Here is a 26,224-nt window from a genome sequence, read left to right as displayed (position 1 = left end):
CCATCGGAGCTCCTGCAGCTACAGCCGCGAAACTGGAACGAGAGAGGTATCCCCAGGAACCATCATTATCTCAACACACATGTTATTATAATAATAATAATACTAACAACAATGACACCCTCGGAGCTGAGAGACAGCTGGAGGGGCCAGAAGGAGCCGTTCGGCCTCTCTGAGGGGATTTGCGGCGTCTTCTGAGAGGAGAGCGAAGAGGCCTCGCCGTTCACCCGCTCCAGCAGCCTCGCAGAAGCGCGCCACGGGCCCCCAAGGCCTGCCTCGCCACTCACCTACGAGGAGCCGCAGCCGTCGCCTCTTCGCCCGCAGCGGTGCACACGGAGAGCCCACCTCCTTTCCACGGGCGCTGCTGCGGGAGCCGCTTTTCCCGCCCGTTTTACCCGCCGGGGAAATCCAGCCGCCAGATACAGAGATCAAAACAAATGGCGGGGGGAGGGGGGGTCAACCGCCACCAAAAAATAAACTTTCCTCGTCGCCGCCGTCTCACTCCCTGGAGGAGCACGAACCCAAACACATCGGGTCCCGCCCTCAATGGCCGTCCATTGGCTACCACCGCAATAATGTTAACACTGATTGGCGAAGTTTTCTGGCCGTCTCAAGGCGACCTGCCCCCTTTTCCATCCCCCTCTTCATTTCCCATTGGGCGACTCTTCAACCATCTCGAGATGCATTAGTCACAGTGGCTGCATATCAAGCAAAGCTCCGCCTCATAAGTTTATGATAATAATTGGGCAGCATGAAAACCACCCGACTCCTTATTGGTGAAACCAGCTACCTATGCTGTTTTAACTTGCACTCCTCTGCTTTCTCCGCCCTAGCTTTTTTCCAATTGGACAAAAACACAGCTCGTCTGGTCAAGTCACGCATTTGTCCCACCCATATTGTTCCTTACTGCAAGGCTATTGGCTACATATTTCGTCATTATAGCCGGCCAATCATGGCCACCGAATTCGCATCGCCGTAAAAACGGAGCCGAAAATAATAATAAATATTTCACAGCGCGTGCGCTTGGTCTTCGCTCCTGAAGATGTCAATCAATCTTAAACCGGCTAATCGCAGATCTCGAAGCCTTCGGTACAGCCGAGTCGCGTACCTTCTCTGGCCTCAAGACTGGAAACGTCATTGGTCGCCTAGGTGACCAATTTGACGGGGGTGGGGCTAATTTCTCAGAAGGCGACATGCGATTGGGTAATATGCCACGGTCCCTCAGATTGCCAAGAACAGCCCCGCCTTCTTATGAATTAGGGAGGGGGGTAGAGGCAAATACTGTAATAACAAGCCAGGTTTGCGCAGCCGCAGTGCCCCGCGCTGTGCGCAGTTGGAGTACCACGTGAGTCCTTGAGGCTGGTGTTCGCACGTGGCCTTGGGCTGCCTCCACGTGACGGTGACAGCCGGCGTCCATTTGGGTGGCGGTGACGCGCTGCCTTTCTGCGGATCTGTGAGGCGCCTCAGTCCGCTTGGTTCTTTCAATCCCTGTATCCAGCCGTGGAGCTCTCCCTTGGCACGGGGATGACTAGCTACGTGCCAGTCACCCTCTCCATAGGACAGCCTCGCTTAGTGCAGTACTCAGTCCTGCCAAACTAGCACATAACCTTCATTAACAACAATTAAGAATGCTGAACAATGATGGGAGAGGAAGTAAAATTCCTCGTGATATTTTAATTTTTAATTTACGGTATTTATTCAGCATTTATAGACCACTCAGTCACTAAACAACTCTAATGTGGTTTTACATAAACCAGCTAAATATAGGATCAATCACACCTCAGTGTCCATAACTGGCCTGGTTTATTAACTACATTTTTATCCTGCCTTTCCTCAAGTGAGGTGAAGGCCACGTGTGGTTCTTCCCTCATTTTTTTTATCCTGGTAGCAACCTGGGAGGAAAGTTCGGCTAATCGGTTATGACTGTCAATAAATCACTCCAGTCTTAGTTTGACACACAAACCACTACACACTTGCTTGTATATTATTATTTTACTAACAATCAAAGTATGTGACACTTTACTAAGAAGAAGACAACAGGCAGGAGTGCTGCCATAAAGTTGGTTTTTTTTTTTCCTGAAAGGGCAGTAAAGCACTGAAAGGAAGCATGCTATTTTCTCTGAGAATAGAATAGCGCATGTATGTTTTGTTCATATGTCAAGTGCTTCAAATGCAAGAAACTTCCTCTTTAAAAAGCTGGGTGTTGTGGTTGTGGGGGCAACCCCCACCCATGGCCAGTGGCTCCTTACAATAACAATTTCTCTTCCCAGTGGGCTCACAATTTAATTTGGGTGAGCAGACTTCAGATTTGCAGGATCTACTTCATGTGTGTGCTTGTTTTGCTAGAACCCCCAAGTTCTGCCAAGCAGAGGCTAAACTCATAAATTAGAATTATTCCCATGAATATCTTTTTAAATATCAGAAGTGAATGGAGCTTCAAGTGCTGCCACATTAACATCTATCCATGGTTACCCCCATGCGTTCTTCACTTTAGCAGTGTTATTAAAGGGAGGTGCGTGTCATTTCTTGCTTTTATTATTAAACCACTGGGATTCAAAAATCCTTGCCAATCTTCTGAAAATCACCCAAACTTCTAAAAACTCAACCCAGATCTATATTCTGCCCACCCCTGATCTAAACATCACAGCTCCAGTGCTTCATGGTACTACCATGGCAAAAAAAGAGAAGAAAAAGAGGTCCTCTTGATTATTGTATAGCATCCCTCCTGCCCTAAAATTGAATGAGGTTCACTTAGAGGGGGCTATGGGGCTTCAGATTTATTCAAATATATTTCTGGAATAAAGAAATGTTTGAAAGCATGCATAGGGCACTCAGGGGATGCCAGCTGAATTGTCATAATGAACACCTGGAGAAGAATAAACAAAACACAGGGTAATTACTAGATACCAGTAGAACTGGAGCTTCCTTTTCCCTTTTGAGGTCCTATTGAACATTGTGGGCACACATTAATTAATGTATCATTCATTTGCTCTGCTAAAGGACCTGTTAAATACCAGTGACATTTTCCTTTTCATTGTTGGTGGCAGACATTAGCCAATTTGTATCTAACATGCTGTAAAACAGGGGCCAGCAAACTTTTTCAGCAGGGGGGCCAGTCCACTGTCCCTCAGACCTTGAAGGGGGCCGGATTATATTTTTTTTTGGGGGGGGGGGAGAACTGAACGAATTTTTATGCGCCGCAAATAACCCAGAAATGCATTTTAAATAAAGGGACACATTCTACTCACGTAAAAACACGCTGACCGTCCGTGGGCCAGATGTAGAAGGCGATTGGGCCGGATCCAGTCCCCAGGCCTTAGTTTACCTACCGATGCTGTAAAAAGTCCAAGGTTGTATATATTTATTTATATCCATGTTTTTAATAAACAATTATGCATATATTTTAATATTACGGCCTCGGCCCAGTATACCTGAAGGAGCGTCTCCACCACCATCATTCTGCCCGAACATTGAGGTCCAGTGCCGAGGGCCTTCTGGCAGTTCCTTCACTGCAAGAAGCCACGTTATAGGGAACCAGGCAGAGGGCCTTCTCGGTGGTGGCACCCGCCCTGTGGAACGCCCTCCCATCAGATGTCAAAAGAGATAAACAACTACCTGACATTTAGAAGACATCTGAAGGCAGCCCTGTTCAGAGAAGTTTTTAATGTGTGACATTTTAATGTATTTTTAATCTTTGTTGGAAGCCGCCCAGAGTGGCTGGGGAAACCCAGCCAGGTAGGCAGGGTACAAATAATAAATTATTATTATTATATTATGTGTCATAGTTATTTCCCCCTTCACAATTTTGTAATAAATGTTGTACCTTATACATTACGGTATTTGTACTGTATATTCCACCAACCGTATGCTTTGGAGCATTTCACTGTTCATTCCCAATGGTTTCATCTGTATTTTTGTCCCAAGAAAGAAAGAAAGAAAGAAAGAAAGAAAGAAAGAAAGAAAGAAAGAAAGAAAGCTCATCACCAAATCATTTAATAAATAATAATAATACTGCAAGGGGCAGTTCCACAGGTGATACTTCTCTCCACACACACTTTCAGTGGGCAGAACAGGAAGCTCTGTGAGCAAAAGCTGGTGGAGTTGTTCAAGGGTGGACCACCCTACCCCCCTGGTGTTATGGTTTAGGGATGTGGATTGTGCTGCATCCCCTTCTGGGCAACATTCACAGCAGCATATACCCATGGTAGGAGAGGCTAGAGGCAAAAGTGGGCAGAGCAACGAATGCACAGTTTACCTTCTTACAGTAGACTAATGTCTACACACACACCTCTCCTATCCTCCAGACAGACAAGCAAGGAGCATTATCAGAGTTGAAGGACATAGTCCAGGCAGGCAAAAGCACTTATGTGAAGCAGGGCCGGCGAGGAGTGAGATCTGGGGAGTGTGTGTGTGTGTGAGAGAGAGGGGGGGGGGGACTGGAGAGAGTTCTGAGGGTGAGAGACATTCACAGTGGCAGGAAGAATTAGGCTGGACTCATCAGCTTGGCTCTAGTATGTAAGAAAAAAGCTCTGAGAAAAGAAAAGCGTTAGGGCAGAGGTTTTCAACCTTTTTGAGTCCATGGCTCCCTTGACCACCACATTCTACAGCCCTCCCTGTGGAAAAACGCACCCCAAGCCTCAGAAGCCCAGTTATGTTACCCCTTGCCTGCAGAGCTGGCAGCCCCTCACTCCTCCCTGTGTTCCCACAGCTTCCTCTTCTCTCTCCTCTCCTTGGGAGTCCTCCAGCAGATTTAGGGCAGCCGATAGGTTCTGCCACACTAGGTGCAGAGCTTAGGGGTGCTGTAGGGTGTCACATTTATGATATAGTGAATTGAGGAGAATAGAAGCTGAGGGGCATGACAAATTTTGGCTTTGCACAGGGCGCCGCTAAAATTTGAAAGACCAAAGTCCGCCCCTGAAACCGTATTTAAAGTTTAAATCAGAAATCAAGTAACTATTGTGGAAAGATGTATTCTTAATTGCCTATGTAAGTCTGAACATGTCCCCACTCCCAATGTTGTTTCATTAACTTTGCTGTTAAAGGGACCCCTGACAATTAAGTCCAATCGCGAATGACTCTGGGGTTGCGGCGCTCATCTTACTTTAAAGGCTGAGGAAGCCGGCGTTTGTCCGCTTCCGCAGACAGTTTTTCCAGGTCATGTGGCCAGCATGACTATCGCAAGCCCAAGTAGCACAGTGGTTTTTAACCCACAGCGCCATCCGCATCCCATTTGCTGTTACTGTACTTTTAGTTAAAGGTGAAGAAAATGCATTGCCTCCTTTAGCCACTGTGTGTCACTATTATACTAGTAGATAGTTGTTCCACTAGGCAAGTAATTACTACTGAATTCACTGGAGATTACTTATAAGTAGACAAGTCCAAGACTGCACCGTGAGTCTGTTCAGTGTGCTCATTTTATTTATTTACTAGCATTGAAAAACCATTTAAGATTTTGAACAGCCATTTTCTAAACCGCTTAATATTTTAAAAATAATTTCTTACAGCACCTTTCAACAATGCCATTCTTCTGTCTACGTAAGACAAACAAGTAATTCTGTACAAAAGAATAATAAATGGACACAAGTCAAACAAAGTCCACAATTAAAGATGATGTTTCAGTTTCCCACCTCTTTTCAGGATTCAGTTTCAGTTTCTTGTCCCACATCCAGCCCACCACTGCCTGCAAACACTGGTCTAGCACCTCAGCGACCTCTTCCGATTCAGAGGGAATAAGGAGGTTTCCGCTACTGTTGGTGTGTGTGTGTGTTGTTATTTTAATGTAATTTGTATTTGTTTTTTAATTGTGTTATTTTTTATAACTCTCCCTGGGACCTTTTGGTGAAAAGTTGGCTAGACATACAAGTAATACATCCATAAATTGGCATCATCCACACAGTGGCATGTCTTTAAATTCCATGCTTTGGGAAAGACAGAAAAACCATTCTCATACCACAAGCTGTAATGGCTGAAGGATTCAAAGACTGCTGAAAGACAAAAAGGAGGGGCAATGAAATGGGGGGATATCTTCATGCCAGTGGCTCTTAGGATAAATTGGCATGGGGGGGTGTTGAGGTCTCAGACCCACCTATGGATCTCTTTCCTTGTGGAGCTAACCCCTCCTCTGCCCCCTATCTCAGAAGAATTAATTGAAGGGTGGGATATTAATACTCTAAATAAATAAATTCATCTCACTGCTAATTAACTATGTTATAGAGTTCCTAAACATCAGCGATAAGAATGCAGGGGAAGAGATGCTTCCCTATCAGAGAGTGTTATTTATATACAAATTTGAGCCCTGTTCCAAGTTATGGCCCCTGCAACAAGAAAATGCATGTAGCTTTTGTACAAGAGAGAAAATATGCTCCCATGTATGCAACTGCATGTTATCTTTATTCAAGAACTTTATTTAAGTCCATTTAAAAATAGAAAGCAAGAATATATTTTGGCCAAACTTCGCCATTTAAAGTTTGGAAAAGTCCAGAAAAAAACATCCAGCCTTTCTTCCTAGAAATCCTGTGATTTGTTTAAGTGCTCCTTAGCTTGGATTCATTTCCCTTGCTCTGCATTTATTAGTATGCTCCTATCTTGAAGACATAAAAAGCAGACACTTTGGTAAGCTGAAGGAGGGAAACAGTCATTTTCTTCCACTGCTTCAGCTATCAGGGCTTCTACATACTGAGTAATTCAGTCAATGTTATTTGTAACTTTCTGACAGGGCAAGAGAGCGGGGAATAGACTTCTGAGAAATACAAATGGTTGAATCATTTACAGATTGGCAGAAAATGTACTGAGGAGAATAATGGCACTGGGGAAAAGTAATGGACAATATGACCCCCATGCTTTCCCCTCTCCTATGATTGTTGCAGTTATCCCTCAGCGCACTAAAGCAGAGCCATCTTCCCATTCTTTCAAGCAGCAGTACAATGTCGGCAATGTCCATGCTGAACCAGAACTGATCTTTCTGTACAAACGCAGCATACTTAGCAAGACAGCTAAGAGTGATCACATTTTAAGACTTGCTCCCCCCCCCCCACGCCCAACCTCTGCCTTTCAATTGCAAGTGCTCAGTGCAAGTATTGTTGGCAGATGGGAGAGAGTTCCTGGCAGGTTGGAGATAACAAAGTGCTTGTTTCTCTTGAATTCAAGAGCGTGTCAAATATTTTAACAGCTAAGCCAATATTTTTTGAAGACTGGGCAATTTTCTTGTCAAACATATAGGAAAGTATATATACCCTCCATGAAGATAAAAATCTCTATTCATGTAGAAAGCCTCAAATAAGTCTCCCTCCCCCCCCAAAAAAAGCTTGCCTATCCTTTTTGATGGTAGCCCTAGGACATGGGTAGGCAACCTAAGGCCCATGGGCCGGATGCGGCCCACTCGCCTTCTAAATCCGGTCCGCAGACGGTCTGGGAATCAGCGTGTTTTTACATGAGTAGAATGTGTCCTTTTATTTAAAATGCATCTCTGGGTTATTTGTGGGCCCTGCTTGGTGTTTTTACATGAGGTTATTTGTGGGGCATAGGAATTCATTCATTCCCCCACAAAAGAAATATAGTCCCCCCCCCCCCAGGTCTGAGGGACAGTGGACCGGCCCTCTGGTGAAAAAGTTTGCTGACCGCTGTGCCTAGGACAATTTCAGGCAGGTCCCAGTGCTGTAAAAAATGTTGTATTTTGCCTGGAGATCTTCGGATAAGATAGATCTAAATACTAATACCAATAATGAATGCCTTTGGGTGTGTGCAGATTACTTCCCTAGAGAGGGTGGTGGTCTTCAATGCCCATTTATTTTATTTTAAATAACCTATGTTGCACTCTCATTTTACATCCTCTTCTCTGAAAAGCAGAAAGATAAAACAGCGCTAGAAATTATCCTGGCAATTAAGGCAGGCTAAACAAGTAGTAAGGGCACCTTTCTATAATATGTACTTCCTTAGTACTGTAATGTGAAATTCCCTTTATTATCTCCCCCTGTATCTTAGTTAGTTTTGTTTTCCTTGTGATTAAAGGTTGATTGTAAAAAATAAAAGTCAATGCAGAGCAGCCTTACTATTGTCCACAATGGCAGTCATATGGGGTGTGGTGCATGAGGGCCACAATCTTGAGGCCCCTTCCCAAACTCAAAAATCTTATTAAGTTATAATATACAATAATCCTGACATATGTAGTAGTTATATAATTACTTTGGTTTTGGTTTTTTCTTTCATAGAAATATGCCGTGTCAATTAGTATTATGTGTGATGAAGTATGGATACTTGACTTTAGTCAGTTTAATCAGCTGCTAATCCCCAGCCATTGCCTGGCCTCTCAAGAGTTTCCCTCGAGGGCTGATGCCCTTTCTTGGCTTCTTTGTAAGCAGAGCTGTGTATCGCTCACCAAAATACCTATCTTTCCAGAGTTGCCCCACATGTTCGCCCGTAATTCATTACAAAACTAGAGAGAGAGAATTGATCACATTCAGTTAGATGACACCATGCCAATAAACACAAGGCTACTTAAAACAGTTTTGAATTTATTTGTTGTATAAAATGCATTTGTTATGACAGTAAGGCACATGTACACACCAAACAAGTATGTTTACGCGCAACAATATGGCATATTGTCAAAAGGCTGCCCACCAAACCTGGGTCTGCTGTTGCCAGCAACAGCCAGTGTAGACTATTCTAGTCCATATAGCTACAAGGCATGATCAACTCAGGCACTGCGAGCCCCAAAAAGGGAAAGAGGTTAATGAACTACAGATCCCTTCCTTATCCCATGGAAAGTCAACAACATTGCTGCTTTGCAATGTGCTCAATCTATTCCACCAAGGAAGGATATAAGTAGGGGGCGGGGATTGTTATCCAATGGCACTTCAAATAAAGTTTCCCTGAGCAAAAGCCACAACTCAATGAATTAATGCTGGGAATGCAACATGCTGGATCATGGTGGGCTTCTTTTGAGGAGTCATGTACACCAGACCTTCACAAATATCAAAGTTTCAAGCCTGGAATGCTCCTCTACCACCACATACACACTTATTTGCACTGCAGAAAAGTGCTTCCAGAGCCAGCAGAGGATGTGAAGTTGTCGTGATCTGACCTATGGCTTGCTTGTGCCATACCACGCTTGTTTTTCATGCCTCCAACCTGGTGCTACAGTCCCACAGCAAGAAGCACCACAAGAGTTCTGTGCAGACCTGATGTACCCTGAGGCTTACGTTTTCCTTTTCCGTACTTTGCTAGCAAGGGAGATGCCCCATACATCCATTGCCACATTATTTCTCAAGTGCTGACACATGATAAATGGCACTGGCCAAAATAAATCATAATTATTTCCATCACCACCACGGTTGCCCATCCCTGGTCTCACAGAAGCTGCCAGCACCATTTTAATGTGTCAATAAATTTCTACATGCTCCAAAGACCTGAACTTCACACTAGAAAGTCAAAAGTAAATCCAAGCTTTCAACACGAGCAGAAAAAAGTTTCAGCTGATGCTGTCAAAGCAGAAAATTGGTATTAAAGACTACTAGGGCATAAGAGAGCAAGTGTCGCGAAAGTTAAACAAAATTCATAAAGTGTAGAAAGGAATGTTAAAAAGCTAAACACTGTGTAATAAGATCTGAGATTAAATGCCGTAGCTTAGGCACAGAGAAACCAATTTCAAGATCCACTAAAGTTCCATTCTAGGAAGAGGTTCAAGATTAAGGCACTCAAGAGCAGATTCTGAAGTGGGGGGAGGGGAGGACTAGTAAAGCATATTTTCATGTTAAATCTGCACTGTTGGAATTGCTCTAGTGCACAGTCCTCTTTCCACATGACATTTTCCCTTCATGTGGATAATCTCAGTGTAAGAAAAAGGTGAACCTAGGCTGCAGCACAACTATTTCACTGAGGCTTGTAACCAAAGTGTGCAGGTCTGTGCATTCATAACAGACCACACTGCACCTCAAAAATTAACCTACAAATCTGCTTTATACAGTCAAACTATTGATCCACCTATGTCTATATCCAATTATTTAGAAGTGTCCCTCAATAGGTATTGGCTGCACTAGTATTCCCCCCCCCCCCAATAGAAAGGCAGCTGATAATCCATATTCTTTTTTCATGTTGTATATGAAGTGGACCAAGAGGTTTTATAATCAGGGAAGCACTCAGTAATTTTATATGTGAGCACAGGGTTAAATTAAATAGCCGAAAGTCAGCTGAAAGATTTCCTTTTAAGCCTAGCCTTAATGGGAAATATGCAGCAAATAATTTCTGGATAACTAGGAAGTATTGAAGACCTTTCAAAATATTGATGAAAATTACTCAGAAGATGGGTATACAATAAGTCGACAGGCTATGAGATGAATCTTCTAATAAACTCCTGAGATCAGTTTTTAATCAAAATCTGTTCATCATGGAGAAACAGAAAGTTTCAAGGGACTGAAGAAAAGTGGTGAATTTTCAAAGACATTATTTTAGAATTATGACCAGATCCACTTATCTTCAATCCTGTGCAATGTAATGAAATAAATTCCAAATATACACAACACTTTCAGCATAAGCTACAGAAGAAGTATACTACACAAATAAAATCACTAAACATCATTTGCATAATATTCACAAGGGTGAGTTAGGCCAATTCGGTTCCACTATGCTACCAGATTTCAGGGAGAGACTAGAACGAAGGGGTCCTAAAATGTTTATAAGATGATCATCAATTAATTGGAAACTCAGACTGAAATCTTGATCTCTTTTATGCCCTCTTAAATCACACCAACCTAAATGGAACTTAGGTGCGTATTATTATGTGTAGATTTATAACCTGCATATATCAAAGCCTCAGCAATGACCAGGTCTGCTTGCTAGCATAATATAGATCAGCTTGAGACGTCATTAAAAACTTCAGTAAGTAGATGTTCTGTGCTCTCACCAAGTCATCCAGACCCTCCTTCTCTCACACACACACAGAGAAAATTGCTCCATGAAGTCACACTATTTGTTCCTCTAGCCAAGTATTGTCCACTCTGACTGACAGCACCTCCACAATTTCTCAGGCAGAGGTCTATCTCATCACTTGCTACCGAAGATCCTTTTAACTGGTGATGCCAGGGAATGAAATTGAGACCTTCTGGCTGCAAAGCCCAACACCATGCCACAATCCCTTCCCAAAAGTTCATGGTGGGTGTTATGACTCGGGCAGAGTGACCCAACTAAACCACCCTAGACTAGAATACCTGATGCCAGGCTACTTTGTTCACCCCAGGCATAGTTTAGTTGACTTAGTGTTAAGGAGAACTTTGCTACACATCTCTGGTAGAATGTGTTCTGAAATGGTTATCTGTACAGATCCCAAAATGCAATTTGTGTAGCATTGGGTTTTTGTGTGCAATATGTGCTTGTACATCTTCCTCATGAAAGTTCTGTTCCCAATACCACTGTCAATGTGCAAACCCCCTGTGTAGATCTGATTGTGAGAATTTAATTGCAGTTGAAGCTTTCCATAAAGAAGGGTGTGCACATATGAACATAATCTGAGTGGTAAACCCATCATCAAAACACACTCATGTTTTTATTAAAATATACTAATTTATCTTCTGGGTCAAGTTCAGAGGAAACCATTAGCGTTTGCAGCAAAAGCACAGTACTAATTGGCCCTAAACAGGTATCATCACCAACTCATTTCCCCCTCCCCCAAAACAATTTGCCAATGTTTACACACACATTGCTCATGGGGTGAATGAATGTATGCATGCTCATGTACATGCAGCAATTTCAAAGTTTAAAAATGTACATTTTAAAATGGTGGACATGGGAACCAAGATCTGACTATTGAAGCAGTAGCTATGTAGTGCCATCCAGATGGTTTATTAGATTTATATACCACCCTTCATCATAAGATCTCAGGGTGGTTCACAGTTGATGTTGGATTCCAACTCCCACCAGCTCCAGTCAACATGTCTAATCATCAGTGATGCTGGGAGGGGAATCCAACATTTGAAGGGCCCTGGGTTGACTAACGCTGGAGTATTAGATCAGAAATTGATTTGCTGACTGATACATCTATCAAATAGGGGAAAGTGGGCTTCAGCAGTCAAATAGAAACAATTCAGGCCTTGTTTGCATGCACATCTGTATGCACCTAAGCATATTTTGAATTGTATGGCAATGCAACGGGTATTACTATCATTCTAAAGTACAATTCCAGTACCACATCAATTTTAATTTCATCTGGGTGTTAAAACATTCAGACACATCAGTCCGTCCCTTCAAATTATCTGTGGCTGTAGAAAAACATGATGTTCAAGATTTAGTTTCATTTCATTTTGTGGTTTCTGCATTTCAACAACAACAAAAGTATCACATTTAAAAATACATATCCACAATCATGAAACACTTTTGAAATCAAGTGGCTTTTTAAGATCATGAACAAATACAAGAGCCACAAAAAAAGTACCTTGGGATAATGGGAACAATTCATGGGACTTGTTCTAAAACCAAAACCAAAACCAACTTGGATTTATAGTTTTTGGAACGCATGATTGAGCCCTGTAAAAACTTACAAGTGCACATGAAATTAAAATATAGAATTAGTTTTTAAAAATAAATTACCTTTTAAATATAAATTTGCCCGGATGTTTTAATAAGTACATATTTTTCAATTGGAGCTACTCCAAATCAAAACAGACTACCTTTTTCAAGGGATTCAAGGCAGTTTTGACACAAGTGAACTGTTTATGTTCAGCAGAGTGAAGGCAGAGGCTGTGACTATTACAACAATGGTTGCATTGATATATTTTTGAAGCACAATCATCCCACTTGGAAGTTAAATGTACTGCGTGCATATACCACGTCTGGCTGAAAGTTGGCCATCTGAATATAGATGGAGAAGTGGGTGAATACCATTGCGGTTTTAATACACCGTTCATCTCCATGGAATCCAGTTTAACTAGCCATGTGTACAGAAGAAGGGAAATCGCTGTAATGAACAGCTTCCAGGCAGAGTACAGCACATGCCCCGTATACCATTAAATCAATGTTAAATAGCACTAATAAATAGATGGTTGGCTAGGCATGAGCTCCCCTACCCGCAACCCCTCAGCCATCCAAACGTAATCCAATTTCTGGAAGACCCCTTGCTATAAAAGCTGACACAGCAGGCAATTCGAAAGCACAGTGTGTGTGACATTTTCTCTTGGATGTATTTCTTACTGAACATTCTCAAACAGAGCTAGCATGTGTGTTAAACAAGGCAAACTCTGCACCTCACTCTCTGCTGATTAGTATTCTGTAACAGACAGGCTGGATACAAAAAGGCAGACAGCCTCTGGTAGGGCCTGAAAGCTACTGTTTAAGGCAGCATAAAGCCATAGACTGACTATAGGACAGCTGTCTGGAAAACAAATGTCCGTATATTGAATTAATCCACTGGGCTTGTATAAAGTAGTGTGACTCTGCACTGACAACCTTGACTTTTAAAGTGCTGGAATAAGGAACTGAATTAGGTACTTTTAATCATTTGTCGTTATAAATCTGGACAAAAGTAATGAGATGCAAGGGAAGATTAAATTTATATCAATCTTGCATTGTTTTGCCACCTGCTACTCTTATTAGTGCAGCTTTTAAGTTGTGTTTTTTTAATAGAGACCATGTAGAATCTCACCTGCAAACCTTAATAAGCATCATCTGGCATTATGACCCATGCTTTCATCCGAATAACCATTATAGGGCATAAAATTTGTTTAAATGTCAAGCTCTATATGGAATGAAGAGGAATTGGATATCAATTTCACTGACTCTTTCTTCATTGCCTAGAGCAATCTTAATAGATTTCTGAAGAGGAGAAACAAACATGTACAGAAATCCTTAGGCCACCACCCCCCAAATGGAAATCAGGAGTCATCAGAGGAAGTGGGGGCAGCACATATAATTTAGTGCGTTTTTGTAAGTGTGCAAGTCCCATTAGATTAGTGATGGGCAGGGGGACACGGTACCTCCTGGGCAACTTTCCAGAGGCCACAAGTCACTGGTGGGCTCAGCAACAAATGTTAATTTTATGTTTGTTACAGCAGGCTTCAAGGACACATCATTCCAACCAGACAAAAACACTCAAGGAGGGGGCAAAGCAGGTCTGGCAGGGGATGTGGCTGGTGAAGGGGTCTGGCCCAGATGGAGAGGCCTGAAGGGTTGCATATGGGCCATGAACCTGAGGTTCTGAACTAGTGCCACTGTACAATATACATGCAGCTCCCAGGTCCTTAGCATAACTGTTTTAGTCCAGGTAGGGAGTTGTGTAGCTCAGCAGAAGGAAGCAGGAGCATAGGCCCAACTCTGTGCCACAGCCGGGAGCATGAGCCCACCAGACCTTCTCTAGCAATTCCACAGCCCCTTCTTGTCTTTGTCACTGCCACATGGTGGCTATGCATACATTAGGATTATAGAAAAGGTTATGAAAGGTGCAGAAGATCTAGTAAATGTTAAAGGTGTGTAGATGATTGGAGATGTTCAGATGTTTGAGAAATGCTGCCTCAGACATACAAAATCCCCAGCTTTGACCATCTTCTCTGGATTCTACCTTTTAACTCCGATTTGTGTTTCTGACTCACAAAATCAACAGCAGTAAAGTACAATTATCAACAATATAACCGCGTTCTTCTTAAGCCTGTAACCAAATTTAAGAAGCAACACATAGAAATAGAAAGCACCCCTACATGTATGTCAGCACAGATTTAAACTCCAAACTCCACTTATCACTGTTATTTAATTCATGCTGCTACCTCTCCACATAGGAATCTTCCATGTCATGTGTTTTACTCTGCATGAGCACTTTAGATGGATGTACCAGCTCCGACCTTGACAGTAGAGTGTTGATACAGACCATTGTGAGGAACTTGGGACTGTAGGTTTGAAATCAGCCCACAGCTGTATATTCCACAGCCACACTTGTCCCTTCGGGTTCTCAGTTTTCCCGTCGCTGTTTTCCTCAGATCACGACACCACACAGTTGGACTGTTTGGCTCTGTCCCCTGAAGGGGAGCTTGGTCTCATTCTTTCTGTATCTGAAAAACAAAATGAACCAAATGTTTCTAATTAAAAGATTTCAAGCGTGCTTTTAAAAAAGAAAATTGACACATTCAGGTATACCTTCTCAGTTTTCCTTTTCCCTTCTGCAACTCATGATCCCCACCCACAGCCACAGGAAACATATTCCAGAAATGTTTCCACAGTGAAGGCATTTTTCAAACTATTTCGATTGTTTATTCCCAATTAATTTACAAATTTTGTTACGGCACAAAATATGTTCTTTTCAGCTTTTTAACAGAGGTGCAGATACCATCAAGGCACCATGTTTAATTACTAATACTTTTATAGACTTGTATGCATTTGAACACTTCTTGTAAATAAAGCAGAACTTCAGTATTTAAGCATCATATTATATATACAGTTATCAAATGAAGGCCATTGAGAAGGCCAATTCCATTTTTCAGGATTATTAGAAGCAACATTAACAAAAACGTTTTTTTAAATGCATCTCGTTCAAAGTAAAATTATTTAGATAATTGCAAACTACATTAAGGGTAGTTAAGAAGAAGAAGAAGAAGAAGAGTTTGGATTTGATATCCCGCCTTTCACTCCCTTTAAGGAGTCTCAAAGCGGCTAACATTCTCCTTTCCCTTCCTCCCCCACAACAAACACTCTGTGAGGTGAGTGGGGCTGAGAGACTTCAAGGAAGTGTGACTGGCCCAAGGTCACCCAGCAGCTGCATGTGGAGGAGCAGAGACGCGAACCTAGTTCCCCAGATTACAAGACTACCGCTCTTAACCACTACACCACACTGGCTCTCAGATGCTAAGGGTGGAAGTAGCCTCTCTTGGCTTTCCCACCGCCGTTTTCATCCTCTTTAGCTGGTGCCCTGGAAAAGCAGTCCCCAGTCCCCCTCCCTCTGTGTGCCACAGACAATACCAGTGAGAATCCCCTAACTGGGTGAGTAGGCAGAAAGGTAACCAGTCCAGGAAACGCTCTCCACCAGGCACTGCATGTGCACACATGCACCACTTTGTTCATGTGACTTATATTTAGACGTTATTTACTTGAATAGTCCTCTGTAAAATTACTAGTTCATAGGTACCAGGACACTGGTCCACGTTCAAAACTTAAGCTTTAGATTCAGTCCTGGTCCTCCACACACACTATATCAACCTGCCCACTTGGCACCTGAGTTGAGCTGTTCTTTTTGTGCTCTAATTGCTACAATCTAAAACCTTTTTCACTGCATACACAGAATGAAAAATTTCAACATACAGAAAGCTTTAATAACCTTCACTCTGGATTATATATCTATATGGGGCTCTGCTATTTTCTAGTTTTATCACTAGGGGTTGCTGCATGCCCTCTGGTCAACTTTAATAAAATGTTACAAATGATAAATGATTTTTTTTCTCTGCTGTGAATTTTTAAAACACAATGTTTGAATCTGTGCATGTCTTGTGCTATGCAGATTTCAACGCAAAAGAAACAGACTGCCCATCTCCAAGAAGGGTCTCAAAATGTATTAAGCCGAAATGTTCGGTGTTACAATTTATACTCCAGTAAAAAAAAAAGGGTGGGGGTGGGGGAGATGCTTCTGACCATCGCTTCCAAGCTAAAATGGCAGAAACCTCAAGATATCCAACCAGAATTTCCTCATCTTCCTATTTCCTTTCCTCAACAGCTGGGAACCTCCCCATGCATATTCCAATGGGGAAACTCTAGTTACTGTGAGTGATAACCATTTAATGTTAAAAGACAGTACCTGTATACCTAGAAATATTAGTGTACCAATTAGCACAGCTTATGCCCTGTTACCCAATTTCCCATCTTCTCAAATACCATCCAGGTCTGGTGGCCAGCTTCATGTTTTATACATGACATGTGGCTGGCTTCTCACTATAGCTTGCTATATGCCATAGGTCTCTCAGGCTGCCATAGATTACTTCCTTGGCAGTGAAACACACAGTGCTTTCTTGCACTGGCTGCAAGTATAAAACATTTATGCAAAGGCAAGTGGAGCAAACTCTGAACTGTGGTGATTAGTAGTTTTGACAGCCTTAAGTGGGTTCCATCCTACTGAAGTATCTGAAATTGTTCGGCTTAGTGTATATTGTATTTTGAGACAACTTCACATACTGTATCAACTCCGGGATTCCAATTATTGAGTTGTATTGCTCTGATGAATTTGTTGTTTGCTTTATTTATATACTGCGGTGTTAGTGATTGCAATGCTTGTTTTTTAAATGCTGCTGTGATTATTGTGAGCTGCTTTGAGCTCAACATTTGTTGTTGGAAGAGCAGAATACAACTATTAAACCAAAGTCTCTAATCCAGGAGTAGGAAAGCTCAGGCTTGGAGGGCAAGTGTGGCTGGAATGGGTACTTGACCTGTAACTGTGCCTCGTTTGCCTGGAAAGATTGTGAGATGTGGGTGGGGGGTGTATAGAAACTTCTGACTACTGCACAGCTCTCCCCTCTCCCACAGCTTGTGCTGGTTCTGCAGCTCCTTCTATTCCATCCTACACGGCCACTGTTAGAGGATAGGCTAGACAGTGAACAGATTTAACTTCAGAGCAGGAATAGCTAATCTTTTTTGGACTGAGGGCCACACTGACCCAGGGTCAACCCTAAGGGTCAAAACAGCCGTGGCAAGAACTGCCTTCCCAAGCACTACCATCAGCCATTCTACATTATTTGAAAACATTCCATCACCATTCATTGTTCTATATTAAATTCGACAAAGCGGCACCTGTGGGACTATATGGAAGCAGGCAGCAAATCTTTTATTTAATTTTTAAAGACTATTATTTAATTTTAATGGAAATTTCAGGGGGATATGGGGCCCCCACAAAAAAACCTTCTGGCATCATGCCATCACAGCAGGAGACCCCCCCTGGAGTCAACAATAATTTTAAACTCATTTTTTTAAAAAACAAATGACTCATTGGGAGAGTGTCATGATTAAAATGCATCTTGAAACATGGTTTTAGTAACTCGGTAACCCTAACAAGCAGACGCAGTAGGGCCAACTTGTGTATTTGGTAACCTAGGAAGTTAATGCTGGCTAGAGACATTTATGCTTATGGTATATTCTTTCTTTATTACATATAATACTTTTTTAAAATGTGTAAAACCTCTCAAATTCAATGCTATCCTTTCATTATTAGCAAAGCTGTGTTTGTAACCTAGTTTGAAGCTTAGCTTTTGTAAGATATTCAGCCTTGAAGCTGTAGTTACTTCTCAAGAACAATAGATAAGCTTTAGTAGTTGCTTGGAAACCACAGGCATGCATGAAGTTTGTGTGTGAATGGGTTTTGCTAACAGGAAGCATGAAGACCATCAAGTTGGGTCTGTGATGCAAGGTGGCAAAAAGCAGACTTTTGCTATTTTACTATGAGAAATTTTTGTACCCACGCAAATGGAGGATGTTCCCATGCATGTGGAGAGAACATTACTGAGACAATTCATACCTGAATCTTTGCAGAGAAGAATGTTGTTTTCAAAAGTCAATCCAATTTCTGGATTCTATGGGACAGAACTTTTGCTTCTCGAGATATATGACCACAAAACAGCTTACTTTTCCTATGCTCTTTCCAAGCATGGTGCACATTTTAAAGCTCCTGCACACTTTTTTATTGCTCCAGAGCCTTCCCTGCGAAAATTAACTCTTCAAAGCTGAATTGGAGCAAAAGGCAATCTGCAGAAAACCCAAATTGTGGGGAAGGCTCCAGGTATCCTTGCATTCCTTGTGCAAAAGAAGATTCCTAAACTGAGTGTTTCAGGTCAAGCCTGATCAACTTGGCACACACAGCAAGGCTGTTGTTTAAACTTCACTAACCAGTTCCATCCCCAAACTGGCATATGATGTGGAGCGGGGGCTGTTGGAGACTCACAAAAATGTTTTGAGGGACAGATGCTGCCCATGGGTTAGCCATGTCTGCTTTAGAGGAAGTAGTTAATAGCTACAGGACTTCGGTCATTAAAAGCTACAAAACTGACCATCAGTCAAATTGTTGCACTGCAACTTCCACCATCTCTGACCATTGGGCCTTATTGGTTGGAGCAGATGGAAACCAGAGTCCATCAACATCTGAAGGGCCACAGGTTAGTTCCCTCCCCCCAAAGTTAAGAAAACTAAACAACTGCAAGCCATACTGTAGCCAGTAATTATAAACAAGAAAGAATTGTTATAAGGGAATTCCAAAAGGCCTCATATAAAGATTCCACAAATGCTGGCTTAGCTTATTACAAGAGACCCTTTTAATGGTTGTTGCTAGCATTTCCCCCTCTAGAATGCACAGCGGGCTTAGGGGACAGGCAGGATAGTGCCTCATTTATGTGAGGTTATGAAAAATGCAGAAAAAAACACCACCTGGAGTCTCTTTTTAACACTTGTTTCCTTCTCCAAAGCACACTACAAATGAGAGCTCCAGGGAAGGGAAGTGTGTTCTACTGGGGTTCTGTTCATCAGAGGATAGGGACACATGTGTATACATAGATAGACACACACACACACACACACACACACACACACACACGGTAGATGCTGAGTGGATCTGTCTGCTCTGACATGTCTCATTCCCAACCCCATGATAAAATATTTTGCTATTAACAAAACAAAGACGTCAGAATTTCACCCTTCACCCTTGAAGGGTGTAAGATAGCAGATTAAATGCATCAAGGTGTCTTATGAAAGAGTCAAACAACATAAGAGGAGTCTATTTAAGCCTCGGCTGGTGCATCCAGGGGCGCATTTTGAATACAAATACCTTCCATGATTGTCACAGCAAGTCTCTTCCCAGTCATATAAAGTTAAGTGGCATGAGGCATCTCAGTTTTGCTAATAAACCTACATTACACTCACGCAACACAGAATGACAATCTGCTTCCTTCTTGGAATCAAAATACCTGATTTATGAACCTAATTTATGAAAGAGAGAGAAATGTGAAATTATCCCATTAGCCCCCTAAATTAAACTCATCTAGAAACAAAGCTATCAGATGAGGTTAGTGTCAGACTTCAGGATTATACTAATACTTGATATAGCTGCCCTCCTTTTACTCTGCCCATACACTGACTGGTCTATCACCCAGTATAGAAGTTTGGGGATCTGAAAGCAGAATAGAGAAGGGCAAGCTTTTTTGGGGGAAAAAATCCTGAAAGAGTAACTATTTTGTTGGTAAAAACAAAAAATAAAGAGTCTTCCCCAGGATTATTTACCTGAATTAGCCCCACTACTACGGACGCTGACAGGGCGAGGGCTAGCCTGGCTTTCATTTCCTGTCTTCACAACCACAAAGTCTTCAGCAATATCACTGGCAATAGAACTGGCATCAGCATTGAAGGGTGGTGGCCGCTTGGCCCGTCTGAAAAATCCACTGCCGAACCTCTTGACTGGTTTGGAACCAGCTTCCCCATTGGCAACATCATCTTTCCTGAGGTCACGGATGGACTCCCTGGATTTGGATTTGGATTTTAATAGGGAAAATAGTTTCTGAGGACTCCGGTTTCCTCTGTTCAGGTCCTCAAGTGGAGGCTCAATATCTGGCAGCACTTGCTCCACCGTGATAAGGTCATTCAGAAAAGCTTGTAGTCGCCTATTGGACTCACTTTCTTCTTCCTGTGCTTCTTGAGTCCCTTGTGACTCGTGCCTCTGGCGGGAGGCCCAGCGCATCATTTCGCCTGGGGGAACTGCCACTACCAGTCCATACTTTGGGCTGATGGCCTTCCGGGCCACTGTAGAGGAGGAAAATCCCATTCTCCCGACGCCTTGGCGGAAAGGGCACGGAAGGTTCAGCTCCTTGTAGAGGTTGACCTCCTCCGAAATAGCATAGAGTTCACGGAATTCAATATCAAACATCTCCACATGCTGCCCGGTCAAGTACAAGACCATGTTTCTGTCTATGTGGGATGAGGTCCATGTGAAACTATCAAACAAGAGATATTGTTGTTAAAAGCACTGCAATCAGAAACAGTTACCCTCTCACATCTAAGCTCATACCATCTAGGAAAACATGTCGTAGTAATCAGGAAGCATATTTATTATCCAAGTACATTTGTTAATTTGTAGACACACATAGCAGAGAAAGTACTTGGAAGATAGACAGGTGACAGTCAAACATTTTTGTCATTTCTGTGTACATCTTTTCTCTTATATCCCTTCTTCCCCTCTTAATCCTGCTTCATATTGCTCACATACGTCTCTTCCTTTCTGCCTTTGTTCTGTGTTTCTTATTCCTTCTACATCCCGCTTTACCCTCATGCTTCCCAATCTTGTGCATTTTTACTTATAGGCAGCGTGAGAACAATTCTGGGCTAGATGGACCAAAGGTCTGACTTCATGTGTGAAACTAGGAACAAATTATTAAGCTAAGTTGCAAAAGGATCAGGACACATTTCATGTTCCAGTTATCAGAGGGAAAGTTACATGCATATATGTAAAAGGAACACCCACCCTGAGTTAGCAACTGACCTGTACGATCCAGTAAGAACTTTTTCACCATCCACCATCAGGAAGCGTGTAGCCAAGTTGCCTTGGATCTTCCCTGATGGCATGTAGAACCCAGCTCCAGTCACACAACGCACACGGATATTCTGACAGAAAGAAAAAGCACAGTGTTGTTGTTGTTGTTGTTGTTATTTAGTACCCTTCATCTGAAGATCACAGAGCAGTTCACAACATACAAAGACAAAATGAGAACCCAAAATACATAATAAAATTAAAATAAACCAATAACCTCCCCTCCCACAAACACATGTAAAAGGTCATGGAATGTTAATCAGCCAAAGGCCTGGTTACAGATAAATGTTTTTGCCTGGAGCCTAAAGATATGTTATGAAGGCGCCTTCCACAACAAGGGAGCCACTGCAGAAAAAGCCTGTTCATGTGTTGTCACACTCTGGACCCTTTGTGGAGGAGCCACACAAAGAAGGGCCTCAGGTGATGATTTCAGGGTCTGGGTAGGTTCATATGTGGAGAGTTGCCCCTTGGAGTGTTTTGGTCCTCAGCCCTTTAAGGTTTTTTAGATCAAAACCAGCACTTTGAATTGGGCCCAGAAACTAATTGGCAGCCAGTGCAATTGGGCCAGGATCGGTATAATACACTCAAACAATCTTGCCAAAAGGCGAACAACCTGGCTGCCAAATTCTGCACCAGCTGAAGTTTCTTAACCGTCTTCAGAAAGAAAGAAAGAAAGAAAGAAAGAAAGAAAGAAAGAAAGGAAGGAAGAAAGGAAGGAAGGAAGGCAAACTTATTTGAGCCTTGAAAAGTAGTTGTCTGGTGAAGAATGAGAACCTTCATGATTAGAAACACCCTAATTTAGGGAAGGTTCTTTGTACCTGAAAAAAAAGTGGTGATGATTATCAACAATAATAATTTCCATAGTATGCTGAATATAAAAAGTGCTTGACAGTTCTTACTTCATTCATCTGAACAGCTCTGAAAAAGTAGACAATGGGCATTCAAATCTAACAGTTGGGGGAACAGAGGATCAGAGACCATGCATTGCAAAAGGCTGACCAGATCTATAAAGGTGAAAGTCAGTGAACAAAGATGCTATTGAGTCTTAGAAGAAAGCAAGAGCACCTCTTCATGCAATAAAACTTGTGGGAATCTAAAGAGAATGTTTAAACTGCAGAAAGAAAGAATCCGCACACCTTTTTTTGCAGAGAGAATGAAGCAAATACCAGAGCATTACAGAGCACTGCAGCTTAGGCTGCAATGCTGAGGAAAATTATTCAGAAACAAGGGCTTCTGAAACCAGTGATAATAAATCCTTATGCACATATGGACCTCCATCTTTCTTTTCATACAAAATTGCTGGGAACCACTCTCTGCCATCATCTAGCAATGTTCCCAGTGCCATTCTGAAACAATTTTAGAAGCAACTGGCAGCTGCTGCTGAGTATAGAAGCTTGCCTTTCTTTCATGTTAAAAAGGAAAGGAAAAGGTGGAAAGGCTGCCTCATAAAGTGGTACTCCACTATCTGAAAATGTTGCAACCTTTGCTCGAGTCCCATTAAGATTATAGTAATTCTGCCTGCGTCTTCACTAGAGGACAAAGGTTCCAGCGAAGGTGGAGAAGTGACTTGTGCTCAACCCTGCTTACAATGTAAGTCACGTAACAATTCTATAATAATTTTAATGGGTCTGTGACCATACGGTAAATCACTGACTGATTCCATAATAAATAAATAAATAAATAATTCATGAACAAGATGTGCATAAAGTCATGAAATGTGAAACAACCACACAAAAAGACTGCTCATTAATAGTTCCTCATCATCATGGAAAAGTGACATGGGGGGAAGTGCAGGCTTCTGTCCTGGGCCCGTTGTTATCGAGCATCTTTATAAATGACTTGGATGAAGGAATTGAAGGGATGCTCATCCAATTTGCCGATGACACCAAACTGGGAGGGATGGCTAATTCCACAGAAGGCAGAATTGGGATTCAATATGACCTTAACAGTTGGAGAACCAGGTCAAAACTAAGGTTTTACACTTAAGACAGGAAGAACCAACTGCACAAAGAGAAGATGGAGGGGACACCTGGCTAGGTGATCAGTGGCAACAGAAGGTGAAGAAAGAATCAAGTCCAAGGCCTCTATCAATACAATAATTATTTAATCTACTCAAAATTTATATTAAAACTGTGCTTTGATACCTCTCAGCTATGATTCTCATTAATCACAGTGCACATCATCAGCTCACCCGGATATAGAAATCACTCAGCTCCATGCCTTTGCACATTTCCAGGAAAAATTTAGAGCCTTCTTCGTCCAAGATTATATAAACGGGGATCCGACGCTTGTATGATGCATCTACGATATCCCGGAAGATGTCCCTGTCAGTGAACTGGTCCATGACTACTGCAATGATCTGGCCACGAACAGAAAGAGAACAAGCAGTTATTTTAAAAAGCAATACTGCAATAAGGCAGAGATTTCTGTCCTTATGCCACCAGGGCTTATCACAGACACCCATGACACGCTACACACTATGGAAAACATATGCTTCAACATATTCAGGAGTACATTATTTGACAGCGTGGTTTTTACTGCCTGAACAGACAAGAAAGCTGGTTAGTTCTTGTTCAGAGCCACCCTAGGGTTTTCACTGAGTGTTCCATGTTGAGTAGTGTCTGAAAAACACAGTATTTGCTCTCATCTAAACTGCATGACCTGACTTCTCCCAATGATTTGACCCGTTTTCTGGAAGTGACGTACCCATCCTCTCCCAGAAACCCAATCTAGTATTCATCCACCTAATAGGAATCATAGTCAACCCCTAATTCAGGATTTAATCAAAATATTCCCCCCCCCCCTTTTAACAGTCCTCACCCTCTCAATGAGGTGGAATGTTACAATTGATCATTTTAGCAGTTAATGGTAATAATGAGCTCCACCAATGCAGGTGTCCATAACTGAGTGGTAGAGCACATGCTTGGGCATGTAGAAGATCCCATGTTCAATTCCTAGCGAAAGGATTAGGTAGCATGTAATGCAAAAGAACTTGGACTGAGAGCCATTACTCATCAAAGCAAACAATACAATGGTACCTCGGGTTAAGTACTTAATTCGTTCCGGAGGTCCGTTTTTAACCTGAAACTGTTCTTAACCTCCTGTGGAGGCCTCAAAAATGAATACCGCTGGTTCCATACTGCAGTGGAAAGAGATTTTAAAGTATGTCCCCCCCCCCCAAAAAAAGGTGTTTTTAAATTGCTTCTTTCCTATCTTTGGGTAGTGATATGTAACATTAAGTGGATTTTTATAGAAGTTCTATATACATGTGCGCATGGGTCCCGTGGAATTCTATGTGACTTATACCCAAGTGTAGTGCACATGAGCTCACTTGTTTTTCAGATAAACTACACTATTTTTGGATTAGTAAAAGTTATTTGAAAGAGCACCTATTTTGCTATATTGGCCCATCCTTAATATCTAAAATACATTGTACAAGTTTGCGTTACAAAAACTGTTTGAACTCAAATACTAGCAACACTACTTATTAGTCCTGCTTTGGGGCAGATTGCCATTAGCTGCGTTCTCCTTCTAAATTAGAGGCATTTTCTTTGGAAGTCTTGCCTGCGCAAATCTTGCAGGGCTGCCAATCCTGATGGAGGTCAACTGGGTTTCAGAAAGGTTGGAACTTGTTAAATACTCCCCTTAATGAAGACAGGACCATACAAGCAGAATAGAGGGCCAGCAAGAACAAGTGAGAAACAGGGAGGTGCTCTACAGACCTAGAGGCCAATCTGCACTGCTACATACATTACCTGTTGAGGAAATGCATTACCTTGGAACTTGAAAGCGTCATACAGCCCAGACACTGCTTATTAAATAGGATCCCTCTTTCTTTGCTTTGGGGGTTTTGATGTACCCTGCATCACTGGATTCTTACAACAAAGGCAACCATCTCTTTTTATGTATTTGGGCGTAGGACTGAGAAACAATGTACTATTCCGCATCCATAGCTAAATTACTTAGCCTTTCTAGATTATGTGCAACTCTAACTAGAGCTTGGCGGTGGAACAGCACACATTTTGTAAAGGTGATACCTCTCATAAGAGGTATAATAGAATCAGTATGTTTAACAGGATGGCAGATAATCTGGAAGATAAATCAACAAAAGCAAATGGAGGGAGACAAATTTCAAATGAAAATAATTCAGCACTCCCTCTCTCAGCTTCCTCTTCACTGCAGAACTGTACCCTTCTGCAGCATGTTAGCACTATACCAGAGGGAATGGAATCCCAATTCTCCAAAACATTATTTTGAAGATTATCTGAATGGAGGTCTCTGTCTCACCTGCCTGACTGTTTGTGGTGAGTTTATGGCAGTAGGTTTTTCTTTAAGGATATTCAGTTGTTATGGTATTCCTTAACATACCTCAATTCCCCAAAACAGCTCAGATTAAAAATTACTTGCATATGCCTACAAGTGTAGACCAAGTTATTTTATCTCCACAAACTCTGTGATGTGACATTTGTACTTAAGATAATCATAGAACTGTATTCCAACAATGCAAAACATACTACTGTCCTATCCTCTCCAACCGCTCCCCGCTTCCTCAAAATCAGCTCAAGGGGGTTGGTGGACCCTCTAGAGCAGATTGGGGGAGAGGCATAGGAGGAGACGAAATGGAAGTCACATTGCATGAGTGAAACTTCGTATGCTCTTGCACAGAACTGGCTACAACTCATTGAGGTAGAAGAGATTCACAAGTTTTCTAGC

General features: G+C 42.1%; 2 protein-coding genes across 19 annotated transcripts in view; both read right to left on the bottom strand.

The window, feature by feature from the left end:
* Window positions 1–856, bottom strand: part of TNRC6B (trinucleotide repeat containing adaptor 6B) — a 97,389-nt gene extending 96,533 nt beyond the window's left edge. For 8 of the 18 annotated variants that reach the window (XM_083701748.1, XM_083701758.1, XM_083701763.1 and 5 more), the window contains exon 1: window positions 285–854. The gene's annotated coding sequence lies outside the window, so the exon portion shown is untranslated. Of the gene's footprint in view, window positions 1–284 lie in introns of all 18 variants that reach the window. The other 10 variants (XM_083701767.1, XM_083701751.1, XM_083701754.1 and 7 more) reach the window with 3 other exon arrangements.
* A 7,634-nt stretch (window positions 857–8,490) lies between these two features.
* Window positions 8,491–26,224, bottom strand: part of FAM83F (family with sequence similarity 83 member F) — a 29,114-nt gene continuing 11,380 nt past the window's right edge. The window contains 4 exon segments of the mRNA XM_083701796.1: window positions 8,491–15,014; window positions 20,212–20,918; window positions 21,464–21,585; window positions 23,703–23,870. Coding sequence (XP_083557922.1) covers window positions 14,950–15,014; window positions 20,212–20,918; window positions 21,464–21,585; window positions 23,703–23,870 — 1,062 coding nt within the window. The 3' untranslated portion in view covers window positions 8,491–14,949.

The sequence above is a fragment of the Podarcis gaigeae genome (genome assembly GCF_964106915.1).
Source record: "Podarcis gaigeae genome assembly, chromosome: 10".
Classification (NCBI taxonomy): Eukaryota; Metazoa; Chordata; class Lepidosauria; order Squamata; family Lacertidae; genus Podarcis; species Podarcis gaigeae.
The sequence above is the reverse complement of the archived record's forward strand: the minus strand, read 5'-3'. Positions and strand labels throughout refer to the sequence as shown.